The sequence below is a fragment of the Arachis duranensis genome, chromosome 7, assembly GCF_000817695.3.
Source record: "Arachis duranensis cultivar V14167 chromosome 7, aradu.V14167.gnm2.J7QH, whole genome shotgun sequence".
NCBI lineage: Eukaryota > Viridiplantae > Streptophyta > Magnoliopsida > Fabales > Fabaceae > Arachis > Arachis duranensis.
This window is the reverse complement of record NC_029778.3, coordinates 1,571,270-1,584,909: the sequence shown is the minus strand read 5'-3', so window position 1 is coordinate 1,584,909 and position 13,640 is coordinate 1,571,270. Positions and strand designations below refer to the sequence as shown.

At 32.8% G+C, this 13,640-nt stretch overlaps 2 protein-coding genes across 5 annotated transcripts; both read left to right on the top strand.

Moving 5' to 3' along the window:
* Window positions 1-4,914: 4,914 nt before the first annotated feature.
* Window positions 4,915-6,797, top strand: LOC107496196 (uncharacterized). 3 transcript variants are annotated; one of them, XM_021127025.2, is made up of 3 exons: window positions 4,915-4,941; window positions 5,295-5,652; window positions 5,896-6,797. In XM_021127025.2, the coding sequence occupies exons 2-3, from the start codon at window positions 5,316-5,318 to the stop codon at window positions 6,612-6,614; spliced, it is 1,056 nt and encodes a 351-aa protein (XP_020982684.1). In that variant the 5' UTR covers window positions 4,915-4,941; window positions 5,295-5,315; the 3' UTR covers window positions 6,615-6,797. The 3 variants fall into 3 exon arrangements, with proteins under 3 accessions (XP_020982684.1, XP_020982683.1, XP_015972888.1); XM_021127024.2 differs by having other exon boundaries at window positions 5,291-5,652; XM_016117402.3 differs by lacking the exon at window positions 4,915-4,941 and having other exon boundaries at window positions 4,992-5,652.
* Window positions 6,798-8,033: 1,236 nt separating this feature from the next.
* On the top strand, window positions 8,034-11,844 carry LOC107496194 (WEB family protein At5g55860). Of its 2 annotated transcripts, none has more exons than XM_016117400.3 (4): window positions 8,034-8,112; window positions 8,232-8,294; window positions 8,655-8,879; window positions 9,854-11,844. In XM_016117400.3, the coding sequence occupies exons 3-4, from the start codon at window positions 8,700-8,702 to the stop codon at window positions 11,636-11,638; spliced, it is 1,965 nt and encodes a 654-aa protein (XP_015972886.1). In that variant the 5' UTR covers window positions 8,034-8,112; window positions 8,232-8,294; window positions 8,655-8,699; the 3' UTR covers window positions 11,639-11,844. The 2 variants fall into 2 exon arrangements, with proteins under 2 accessions (XP_015972886.1, XP_015972887.1); XM_016117401.3 differs by having other exon boundaries at window positions 8,050-8,108.
* The last annotated feature ends 1,796 nt before the right edge of the window (window positions 11,845-13,640 follow it).

Sequence of the window (13,640 nt, the reverse complement as noted above, 5' to 3'; positions counted from 1 at the left end):
ATAAATAATATTAAAATTTTCATAGCAAAATATTCAATTATTCATTAGAATTGGATTGTGACACACGGCCTCATTATTCATAATCATCATGATGCTACCATGTTACTCACGCAAGCTTTTGTGAAGAATTTGATCTCACATTTTTCTAATCTATCTATAACAACGTATATGTGTCACTGTTCAATTGCATGTTTTGGTATTTTGTGAAAACTAGGATGTGATATAATAAATATTAAAAATTGTTATATTTTATAGAAATAAATTAAATAGTTATAAATTAAAGTTAAATTTAAAAGGTATTTTATTTAAAATAATTTATAATACAAAAAATTTGGATGTTGGAATTATATAAAGTGATTTTTTTATTTGGTGGTTTGATTTTTACATTTGTTTTAGTTGATGGACTTAACATTTTTATGTGGCGCTCGTCCTCCTTTGTCTTTACTGGTTGTTGTTAGAGTTGTTGCTTTCTTCTTTCTGTCGTAGGTTCTTGTGAAGGCATGTTTTTTATAAATTGTTGAGTTTGATGTACTTTCTATTGTGTTGTTTGTTTCACCATTGCATGTATGTTCTTCTTCCGAATATGTGTCTTGAATTTATATGGTTTTCTTTCTCCTTAATGTCTTGATGGGATGGTGCTTCAATGTCATTACTTTTCTAGAGTGTCATTAGATTTGAAGCTGTTGTGTCCAATAATTTTGTTGCTTCGCCATCAAATAATACAAAAGTTATTGTAACACTTTGATTTAAAACATTTAATTGAATTCTGAACCTAAAATAAGTATTGGGTTAGTAATTGATAGATGGGATTATGAAAAGTATATAGAGTTACCCTATTGTTAGATATTGTAGTGTTTGATTACATGTGCCACAAATGTTGTTGTTTCCTTTTTTATATGTTTTTTTTAATATTTTTCACATTCAACATAGTTTTTTCTAAATTTGTCATCAATTTCATTTATAGTTGCTAAAATTGTGAAGATCTTTTCTATTCTAATATTCAATTTATGTTATCATTAGGTATATGATATTTGAGTAAGTACGAATATATGATGCATGTTATGATATTTTTTTGACATATCTGATCATCATATTCTCATTGCATGACCATTAGATCTTGGATAGTTATTCGATTTCTAATCATTCTGTTATGAAATAATGATGTTCCATTTAGTAAGTTTGAGATGTGTAGTTCGAAAATAAATTTTTTGTGCTAAATTTGATGTTATTTGAAGGAATAGTGGTAAGAGACTTATATAAGTAGTTCAAATATTATGAAATTTGAATATTTGTAACGTAAAATTTATTATGATTAATAATATTATTATGACATTTGTAATATAAATGTTTATTATCTTTAGTGAATTATTCATAAAAATTAATAAATTAATTGTTGGAGTTATAAATTTATTGTATTGTTTATAACAATAAGATACAATAAATATAGAAATATGGATTCAATGTATTTGTAAGTTACAAATTTATTGTATTATATTTTTTAGTTTTTTTTGTATGTTTTTTTTTTGCTTATTTAGAAATAATAGTTAATTTGAAAAAAATTGAGTGGTTGATTCTAAAGTATCGTCAAGTAAACGATATTGTTGACATGACATTAATAGGAGGAGAAAGATGTCTTAAAAGTAATATGGATAAACTTATCCATTTACTTTTATATATTAAGAATATATTAGAGGATAGATAAATTTTTAGGATTTTGTTTATTTAAATTAAATAATTATAGTATTACCAAAATATATAAACGTGAAAGAAATTACCAAAATACATCTTCAGTCACATCTCGGATGCAGAAGGTCAATTTCCAAAATGACCACATCTCGAGTGCATTGACCCTGTGTTGTGATAGGATGTCTGCGAACCATATTTCGGATACACTGCACCCGAGATACGCGTATTTTTTGATTTGGGGTCGTGTATCCGAGATAAGAGGAAAGAAAACGCGTGTTTTCTGATTCTGTACCATATCTCGGATGCACTGACCCCAATAAAAAAATACGGAGTAATATCCCAAATAAGTCCCCAAGAAATTTACCATCCGACAGTTTTGTCCCCACAAAATTTAATTAAGATTTTGACCCTGAGGTTCTCAGATATCCATCAGATACGTCCTCAAAACCGTTTGATCCGGTTAAAGTGGTGACGTGTCAGATTAACTGCGACATGTCACTTCCAGGACATTTTGGTCCCCATCCACGCTGGACAAAACGACGTCGTATTGGAACCAGGGGCAAAACGACGTCGTTTCGGGGAGGACAAATTCGTCCCCACTTAGACAGAGAATGCAAACGGCGCCGTTTTCATATGGGGGGACCTATTTGTCTTATAATAGTATCTTAGGGGACCTATTTGATCTATAATTCATGATGTTAAAAGAAGCTATATTTACTTCAACATAAACCTTAAAAACACATTGACATTAGTCTGTTCATTTATCAAAATGGTAACATAAACCTGAGAACCCAAACATATTAACCGCACAAATATTTGGCTTCAATAGCAATACAAACCAAATCAAGTCAAAAGAAGGTTTATTTTTTTCAACATAAACTAAACGAAACCATTCTAAACAACATAAAGTCTTCTTCCTCCAACATAACAAAAGGTGGTAACATAATTAAGACAACAACTTTCACACTAATTCTTAGAAGCGTCATTTCTTGAAAGACCGGTTCAACCCTGGTATTGGAATGAATTTGAACAACTTAGATACTATGCAACTGGTTACAGTTGATATTGTCTTAGCACTAACACTCCCCAAATTCTTGGCCCTAATTACTGTCTCCTTTGGACATCTAAAAGAAAGCTGAGATTGGAATAAACAATATTGTCATCATCATGTTTCACACAGAGTTCAACTGCTTACATTAAGCCACTTACAATCCAAAGGTATGCCCTTGTAAGTGGCTTAATGTAAGCAGTTAAACTCTGTGTGAAACATGGTGATAATAATACTGTTGATTCCAAGCTCAGCTTTTTTTTAGACGTCCAAAAAAGATAGTAATTAGGGCCAAGAATTCGGGGAGTGTTAGTGCTGAGACAATATCAGCTGCAACCAGTGGCACGATATCTAAGTTGTTCAAATTCATTCCAACACCAGGGTTGAACCAATCTTTCAAGAAATGACGCTTCTAAGAATTAGTGTGAAAGTTGTTGTCTTAGTTATGTTACCACCTTTTGTTATGTTGGAGGAAGAAGACTTTATGTTGTTTAGAATGGTTTCGTTTACTTTATGTTGAAGAAAATAAACCTTCTTTTGACTTGATTCGGTTTGTGTTGCTATTGAGGCCAAATATTTGTTTGGTTAACATGTTTGGGTTCTCAGATTTATGTTACCATTTTGATAAATGAACAGACCAATGTCAATGTGTTTTTAAGGTTTGTGTTGAAGTAAATATAGCTTCTTTTAACATCACGAATTATAGGTCAAATAGGTCCCCCACATGAAAACGGCGCCGTTTGCATTCTCTGTCTAAGTGGGGACGAATTTGTCCTCCCCGAAACGACGTCGTTTTTCCCGTAGTTCCAATACGACGTCGTTTTGTCCAGCGTGGATGGGGACCAAAATGTCCTGGAGGTGACATGTCGCAATTAACCTAACACGTTACTACTTTAACCGGATCAAACGGTTTTGGGACGTATCTGGTGGATATCTGAAAACTTCAGGGTCAAAATCTTAGTTAAATTTTGTGGGGGATAAAATTGTCGGATAGCGAATTTTTTGGGGACTTATTTGGGGTATTATTCAAAAACACGTGTATCTCAGGTACAGTGTATCCAAAATATGTTTATGTGTAGACATCCTACACAATATGGGATTAGTGCACCCGAGATGTAGTCATTTTAGAAACTAACCTTCTATATCCGAAATGTGACTGAAAATATATTTTGGCCATTTCTTCCACGTTTATTTATTTTGATAAATATTATATTTAGTTTATTAGTACATATATTTAATAGATAAAATAAATTATATTTATATGTTCTATTTAGATATAAAGTTTTTTTAAAATTAAACCTTAAATAGTTAATTTATTATATTATTTTTTGTTCTAATAAGATTATACAGCTTCAAAAAAATATTTGTATCATATTATAACACATTACATTTTATATATGTTTCAAAAGCTTAATTAATTTTTGTTTAAACGTCTAATATGAATTAAATTGATTAGGTATATGATATTTTATGTATTAAAAATGTGTAACATAAATTTATTATATGATAATATTTAATAGAATTATAGAAGTAATTTACTTTTAAATTTTCAAAAGTTATTAAAATTGAGAAAATATTCAATTTGGTCTTTAAAGTTACACTCAAATTTTAATTTAGTCATTAAAATTTTAATTGTCTCAATTTAGTTTTAAAATTTTTCAATTGACTCTTTGATAGAAACAGCTGCAAAGACTAACGTGATTAAAATTTAAAAAGTTTAAAAATTAAATTGAGACAATTAAAATCTTAAAGACTAAATTGAGACTCAAATATAATTTTAGAGACTAAACTGAATATTCTCTCGATAATTGTCAATATCAATTAACCCATACAAATGTGGCAACCATATGAGATTGGGTCATGATCATAAACATGCTACTTTAATTAATTTGAATTAGCTATTAATTAAGTCATTCGTTTATTTAAATAATTTAAAAGTTTAACTTTTATTTTGTATATAATAACTGATTGACGGACAATAATTTTTTACATAAAATTCTAATAACAATAAATTAATTCTTAATTTGTCCAAACAAAAGAAAAGATAATGGGAGTAACCAAAATAAACCTGATGCTTTGACTTTGGACCTGACAGTCAAAAGGAAAAATTGAAGGTACAAAATAATTGAGCTATGAATGTATGGTATGACTGCAAGTCAGCAATGATAGTTCTAATTTCTAGAAGAAACACTTAGACCAAAGAAAAGGTTTGTAAATCGTGTAAAGCAGCAAGAGATTTTTTTGATGAAATTGAAAAAGATAGACGAGAATATGTTAGGAGAAAGAGAAGTCTTTGAGTTTGTATAGATGAGAATATGTTATTATGCTGATACTTCACAAGTTGCCCACCATGTGTTTGATATAAGTTCCCAATCACGCCATTCCCTTGTTTTCTTATGGATAATTACTATTTTAAGAAGATATATTGACTTATCAATCATTTGATCTTTATTTTCTACTTTGATTGTCAACAATGTAGCTTTTAGTTAACGATTTTACATTCATTGATTCAATCACATGACTTGGTTTTTGTTTAATGCATGGTTGGTGTCTAAGGTAGTTGGACAAACCCCATTTTGTTATGGATATAGCACATTACTATTTGGATGGCAATGCTGACGCTGTGGAGTTTTGTCCACATGATTCGTACCACCATGTTCTGGCTGCCTCCACATACAATCTCCAAGAAGGTGACCGTCCCAGTCGACATGGAAGCATTTCTCTCTTCAGTGTTGATGGCAGTGACATAGCTGGTGGTGATGACCACCTTGACTTGGTTTGCAGTGTGGAGACCTCTGGCATTTTCGACATAAAGTGGAGCCCGCCCGGACAGCATTCGAATCCTTTTCTTTCTCAAGCTGATGCTGATGGGTACTTGAGAATTCATGTGCTGGAAAGTAGCTGTAATGAGGTTGAAGGTATTGATATATCCTTCATTAAGCTTCCTTAACACTATTTGAATATTTCAAAACCAATCCAACTTTAGATCTTCATTTCTTTCTAAGCTTGATAGCAGGTATTATTCGTAATTGTAGCACTTTTGTTTTCAATTACATAATAATGCACTAGGATTTGGTTTCTCGATGACATAAGTTTCTATTTTGCCAAGGAATGTTTCTAATAAGCGTTTATTCAATTGATGAATATTGATGCTATGGCAGGGATTAATCTAAAGCATATGATCAGTGAAAAAATCAGCGACTCTATGTGCTTGTACCTGGACTGGAACCCTTCAGGCACATCCATGACAGTGGGGCTTTCTGATGGCTCTGTATCCATTGTTTCTTTCCTTGAATCCAAGTTGGAAATACAAGAAGAATGGAAGGCACATGACTTTGAACTCTGGACAACCGCATTTGATATCCACCAACCAAATTTGGTATATACTGGCTCTGATGATTGTAAATTCAGTTGTTGGGATTTAAGGGATGGTCCTTCCAGTCTGGTATTTCAGAATTCCAAAGCTCACAAAATGGGTGTTTGTTGCATTCAAAAGAGTTCTCATGATCCAAATAGCTTAGTAACCGGTAGCTACGACGAAACCTTGAGGGTATGGGACTTGAGAACAATCTCAAAACCTGTTAATGAGACTTCAATTGGCTTAGGGGGAGGAGTTTGGAGGGTGAAGCACCATCCCTACATTCCAAACTTGGTCTTGGCTGCATGTATGCACAATGGTTTTGCAATTGTTTCCATTAAAGGCAACGAAGCGCAAGTGTTGGAAACTTACAAGAAGCATGATTCCCTTGCATATGGAGCAGATTGGCAGAAAGGTGAAGCAAATCACAGAGTTGACAGAACCAAACCAATTGTGGCTACTTGCTCATTCTATGACAAACTTGTTCGAGTATGGAGGCCAGAAAATGAGAATAACATGTAAGCTTTATGCTTAATGTTTGTCTCAATCTGGAAAAAAATGTAATGCTTAACTATTTATTTGTTGAATCATATGATTGCAGGAAGGTTGGAAGCATGAGTGACACAAAGCATTTCTACTTTATTATTATTTCAAGTCACTTATTTATTGATTCCTTAACCTAATCAATGAAGAAAAAGATAATGATGATCATGAAGTTATTGAAATTGTGAACTGCATTATTCAATATTCATTATACCTAGTTTATAGTTGACTTTTTAAAAACTACTTATACCTAGCTTATACTTTACTTTTAAGGGAAATTCTATGGGGTTAAAGTATATATTATATTGCATCTTTTCCATTTCTCTTAAGAACTAGGAAGCTTAAGTGCAACTATATGAACATCTTCATTGCTCATAAACACATTTTTAAAAGTAATTAATATATTGTTTTTGCTAAAAATCATTTCATGGACCGTTTCCTTCTGAATATAACTATGAAAAGTATAGAAGAAGAAAATAAAGGTGATTGATAAATAACTCACAATAACTCAAAGACCGAAAAAGAAATAACACTCATAATAACTTGGTGATTCGGTTAATAAATTCACTATCATGTCATAGTAGTACTAAAATTTTTGCTGCAATTTTACAGTATATATCGTTGTCAGTACATAAGATATCATTACATGACCCCCAAAAAGAAAATGCACGAGATGAGTCATCTTTGTTAACAAATATCCCAATTCATAGTCTTTGCTTCAAAACATTCTCATTCTCAATAAGTACAAACTCAAAGCATACCATTAATATTTCATTTTCCAAAGGAAGTGGAATAAAATAACACAACTTTAAGGTGTATATAGTATATAGTATATAGTACCATAATAAATTAATTAATAATATATATCCACATCTACCTCAGTTGATAATGGGACATAGCTAGTGCAAGTTAAGAAATAACAACGACAATTAAGATTTGAAAGAACACATGATCCTATTTGTAGGTGAAATCCAAACCCCATAACTGATACATGTATAACTGACATCTTATTCTAATATTCTCTCAGATTTGGCCCTTTATGATTTTCCATATTTATCATTACTCCATTGAATCAATGAATCTCTCCAATCTTTACATACCTTAAATTACACTATTATTTTTTAACATATCAATTATCAATTATTAGCTTAATGTTCAATCATAACTTAATATATTCTCATTATTTTCTGGACGGTGCTGGTGCCAACGTGGGGACCCATTTTCCACTGCAACATTTTTTTCTGACAGAATCTTCCGCTACGCTCCACTTACTTTTGTGTGTCCCCATAAGCATTGGGGAAAAGGACAACATAATCCACAAGGTACAAGGAATGAATAACAGAAGCGGGGAGTAAAATTTTGAATAGGAAAAAGGGTGCACGTGAATATTACCCTTTTTAAATCACACTGTTTCGGAACCTTGCTTGCTTGCTGATACAAAATTTGTCTTCAACATCTTTCAATTCAAACACAGTAAGTAAGTAACACAGAACCCCATTTTTTTAATTCTCTCTTTCTTTTCCTTTGATTTTCCTTCATTGCAAGCAAGGAGCATTGTTCGGATTCTTATTTTTACTCTGCAATTCAATGCCATAGGTTTCATCTGTGTCTTGGAAATTGTAAAGGAGCTAGCTTTACAAATTACAAGGCCTGAAAAAGGTGAATTTTTTCCCCTCTGAATTTTTAGTTTTCCGCTATTTTTCTTTCGGATTCAGATAAAGCTAGAAACTTTCCTACTTGTTCTTTCCGTTTGCGATTTTGGGGTTCCATAGAATTAGAAGTTTCGATGAGTACGAGGATTGGCACTTTTTTTTTAAGAAACCACTTCTGAATCTAACGAAGGGGGTTTTCTTCTCTGTCTCTCTAATTTGGTGTGTTTTTCGGTTTCTGATGCTATTTTTTTCCCCTTTTCATTTATTTGGGACTATCTGAGATTGATGTTTATAATGTGTTACTTGTAAACATGTTTGATGAGAATTTGATTTCAATTCTTACTTGTAACATTTTGCTTCTAAGCAGGTTAGGCTTCAAAAGTCACCAATAACATCTGAATTCTACCCTGCAATGGTGGCAAAAATAAGGCAAAGTGCTATCAGCTCTCCAAAACCAACAAAACCGGAGGTTGGAGAGATTGATACTAGTCCACCTATTCAGTCAGTTAAAGATGCTGTTTCTCTATTTGGTGAAGGTGCTTTCTCCAGCGAGAAACCTTCCATTAAGAAGGCTAAACCTTATTCTGCTGAGGTAACACTGGCTTTTTTGTATAATTGTGTGTGCTTTCAAACTAATGGATTAGTAGCTTTAGTGAAAAGTTCTTTCTTAGAATCTCTGTTATGTTAGGAATCTAATGCATTCTGGTGTGACGTCACGAATTGAATGCAAACTCGTGTGGCATTATAAACGAATGCATTCCTGTTGGTGTTATGAATCTAATGCTAGCTGGTGTAGTGGTATAAAATCATTGATCTGTTTTTCCTTTGAAGATAAAAAAGAAAAGCACCCGCCAGGAAACATGTGGTTTGAGCTCTTCAAACTAATATATGATTAGGCATTAGACGTTGATGAAGAGTTCAACAGCACCCAATCTTTAAGCTTTGATTTGATATTCAATTTCATGTCCTCATTTAACAGAGAATATCTGGTGCGACGTCATGAATCGAATGCAAACTCGTGTGGCATTACAAACCAATGCATTCTTGTGTGAGTTATGAATCTAAGGCATTTGTTTCTGACATCATGAATATAATGCTAGCTGGTGCAATGTCATGAAAATCATTGATCTGTAAATCCTTCAAGGAAAAAAAAAATTGAGCAGGGAAACATGTGTTGTTATTATTAGTTGATGAGCTTTTTAAACTAATATGTATTATTAGGCATTGAAGTGTTGATGAAGAGTTCAATGGCATCGAATTTTTATGCATTGACTTGATAGCTGATGGCATGTGCTCATCTAAGAGAGAATATCTTGTGTATGTGAAGGCTGGGACAAGTTTTACTGGATTCTAGGGACCTTGAGAATTTTCCCAGTCATATTTTCATCTCCATATTAGATAGCCTTTTACCGGAGAAAAGCTATTCTAGGTGTTCTAATTGGACAAGTTTTTCTAACTTCTAGGCTAAGCTATCTGCTCATTATTTTCGTTTTCTTCGTTCCGAGCTTAGCTATGATGTACTCTCTCCTTATTATTGCAACTTACAATTGTTGTTATTTTGTTAAGAGAGTTTTGGCAAAAGAGACACAACTTCACTTAGCCGAGAAAGAGCTGAACAAATTAAAGGATCAACTAAAGAATGCAGAAACTACTAAGGCTCAAGCCCTAGTGGAGCTTCAAAGGCATAAAAAAGCAGTTGAGGATCTTTCACAAAAGCTAAATGTTCTCAAGGAGTCAAGAGAATTATCAACTAAAGCAACAGAAGCTTCAAATTGTCAAGCCAAACAGCTTAAAGAAGAAAAATGTGGTGATCCTGTTGGAAGCAATGGTGCTTGGAAAGAAGACTTGGAAACCGCAGTTAAAAGATATGCATCTGTTATTACAGAACTTGATGTTGCAAAGCAAGAACTGAGGAATATTCGTCAGGAGTATAATACTTCCTTGGAAGCAAGAGTTTCGGCTTTCAAGCAAGCAGTAGAAGCTGAAGATGCAATGAAGGCAAACACTGAAAGAGCATCTGAGCTATCAAAAGAAATTTTAGCCGTGCAGGAATCAATTGAACGAATGAGGCTTACAGCTCCATTGGCACATCAACCGCAAGAAAGCATATTAACTGATAAAGAAGTTCTACGACAATCATATAGAGCAGCCTTCGAAGAATCAAGAAGGAAATTGCTTGCTTTAAAGAAGGAATTCAGTCCGGACCAAACAGAAAATCTTGAAATGCAGCTGAATGAGACAACAAATAAAATTGGGGCTCTGCAAAAGGAAATAGAAAATAAAAAGACATCAGACTTGGATTCTCTGAAAAGCGTCACTTCGGGGCTTGATAATGCTAAAGAATCCCTGCAGAAAGTAGCAGAAGAGGAAAGCTCCCTAAGAAGCTTGGTTGAGGCTCTTAAGGTGGAACTGGAGTATGTGAGAAGAGAACATGCTGAATTGAAGAAGAAAGAATCTGAAACTGAATCTATTGTTGGAAATCTGCATGTCAAGCTTCGGAAAAGTAAGTCTGAGCTTGAAGCATACTTGGCAGAAGAATCTAAAGTCAGAGGTGCATCTGAGGAAATGATCTTGACATTGAACCGGTTGTTATCTGAAACTGAGAATGCAAAGCAGGAAGCTGAAGATATGAAGAACATGGAAGCTGAACTGAAGATGGAAGCTGAAGTAACCAAACTTGCCTTAGAAGATGCAGAAATAAAGCTTAAAGTAGCATTAGAAGAAGCCGAAGCAGCGAGAGCATCAGAGGCAAGCAGTATTGATCAGATTAGGGTCTTATCTGAGAGGACTAATGCTGCTCGTGCATCAACCTCAGAGCATGGTGCTAAAATTACAATCTCAAAGGAGGAATATGAGTCCTTATCTCGAAAGGTTGAGGAATCTGATAGATTAGCTGACATGAAAGTGGCTGCTGCCAAGGTACAGGTTGAAGCTATCAGGGTGAGTGAAAATGAGGCTCTCAAAAGATTGGAGGCAACACAGAAGGAGATTGATGATATAAAGACTGCAACACTAGAGACCTTGAAAAGCGCTGAGATGGCCGAAGCAGCAAAGAAGGCAGTGGAAACTGAGCTAAAAAGGTGGCGTGAGCGGGAGCAGAAGAAAGCAGAAGAGGCTGCAGCTCGAATATTGGCCGAAGCACAGATGTCACCAAGAGTGTCTCCTCAGCACTACAGGATTCAACAGCACAATCCAACTCCAAAAAAGGTTGAAGTGCAAAAGCTTGAAAAGGGAAAGGTTTCAGTTTCAAAGAAAGTTCTGTTGCCCAACATTAGTGGCATTTTCCATCGGAAAAAGAACCAGGTTGATGGAGGATCTCCCTCTTACCTGCCAGGAGAGGAACCTCTTTGAAATGTGAATGGATTTGTATAAAGTTGAGACCAACTTAGATTTTGCATTCATAGCCTTTTGAACTGTCAATAGTTTGGTAACAATCACAAGTTCAGGGATGTAAAGTGTGAATGGAAATCAAGTAGTGGATCATTATATTATTGAGGTTTCATGGCCGGTAACATATAAACTATTTTTCTTCATAATAAACTATTCAAAGATTCTGAGTAGTATACCTTATTCCATCTACTTCATTTTTATCCACACATTTTTTGCTCGTTTCTTTATGCCTTATTTTCTTAGATGGAGAAACATGAGAATTCTACTAAAACAAAGCTACAAAATTTCTCAAATGTTTCCTTGAGAAATTTTTGTGAGTAATGATAACTCTAACTACTTTTTAACATTTTTGCAATAATTGAATTTGTATGTAGTGTGTCAAAATTTGGTATAATCATGTGAAATTCTTTATATTGTTCATGTATCAAAACTACATTCTAATTGAGAAATGTAATATATAAAATAACTTTTTTTTTATCAAATAACTTTTTTAATTTTTGGATTACTCATGCCATGTTTTTTAATTTTGAGCCTTCTATTTCTTTGATTTTTAAAAGATATAATTTTATGCCTTTGGAATAATAAAATACTTTCGTTGTAAAAAATGAGAAAATCTATAAAATTTAATGTTTCAACTCCAACTGCTGTCCTCCTCATTTTGTATCTTGAGAAGTCGTTACCTGTTACCTTACTATTTTTTATTTTCGTGATTTCTGTTTGTCTTTTTTTTTGTCACAACCAAATTGAGTTTCAAATTCACCTGTGTGCCTTTTTAAGTAACAATTTATTAAAATTTTTTAACCCTTTTTCGTAAAAATTTATACATTGAACTTATATCTGGAATTTACTTTTGTTGTCACACACAATGGTTAAGGTTGAAAAAGAATATAAGAAATAGTAGTTGAGCTTTTGTAATTGTGACTTCCGCAGTCCCAATTCAACGCAACAATATTTTAGAGTGAAAATTTTAAGAGTGAATTTTTTCTGTTATCATTTCAATTCCAAATAATCTTTAAGTTGATACGGAACTAGGTGAATCATAACCTTATAACTCATATTGTTGATTTTTATATTCCTTTTTCCACCTTTACTATTCTACATGTTCTATAGTACTTGAGTTTGCTGTTTCGGGTGAAATAATTATTTTTGGCCCCTCTGAAGAATTTGTTGTTGAAAATTTGATCCTACCGCTGTTGCTATTTTGGTTAATAAATAACAAACATTTATTAGATCTTGATCATAATATGTATTGATAGTTGGATATTAGAATATGGTAACTACAGTAAAATGTTATTTGTTGTATCAAGGAAGGGTATAGATTGGGATTGGGGTAAGCAGAGCATACAGTTGGGTACAGATGTTTTCTGTCCGTGCATTGCATATATTCCAATGAAGAATAGAAGAGAAAGCAAAAAAAAAAAAGACAAACAAAAAAACGTCCTCTATAGTGCGCTCCCTTTCATCTAAGAGTTAAAGTTGGGCAAAAGAAGTTTTACGCTTGTCGTTCTTCTTCTTTCTTTGATTTTGGAAAATAACAAGTTTGATGAGATATTTTAAATATCCATCCCTTTTTTTTTCTCTTTCTTCAATTAGTATTTAAACATAGGGCAAATCACTATATTAAGGCAAGGGGAGCAAAATATTACACAAATCCGCTAAACCAAAAATTAATTCATGAATCAACCAAAACACATTTTTATATAATTCGAATTAGGTTGTTTCGAACTTCGAATCACCTTGATTCGAATTACATACACACGTACACACCCTCTAATTCGAAATCAGGGTGATTGTTATTAAAAAAATTAATAACTTATTAAAAAAATTGTTAAAAAATTAATAATTTAAAAATTAAAAAATATATTTTATTTCATGCATTAAAAAAAGCTAACAAAATATTTAATTACGAGACTTCTTTAAAATATTAATGAGTTATCAATTTGAATTCCATACAATACTCTTT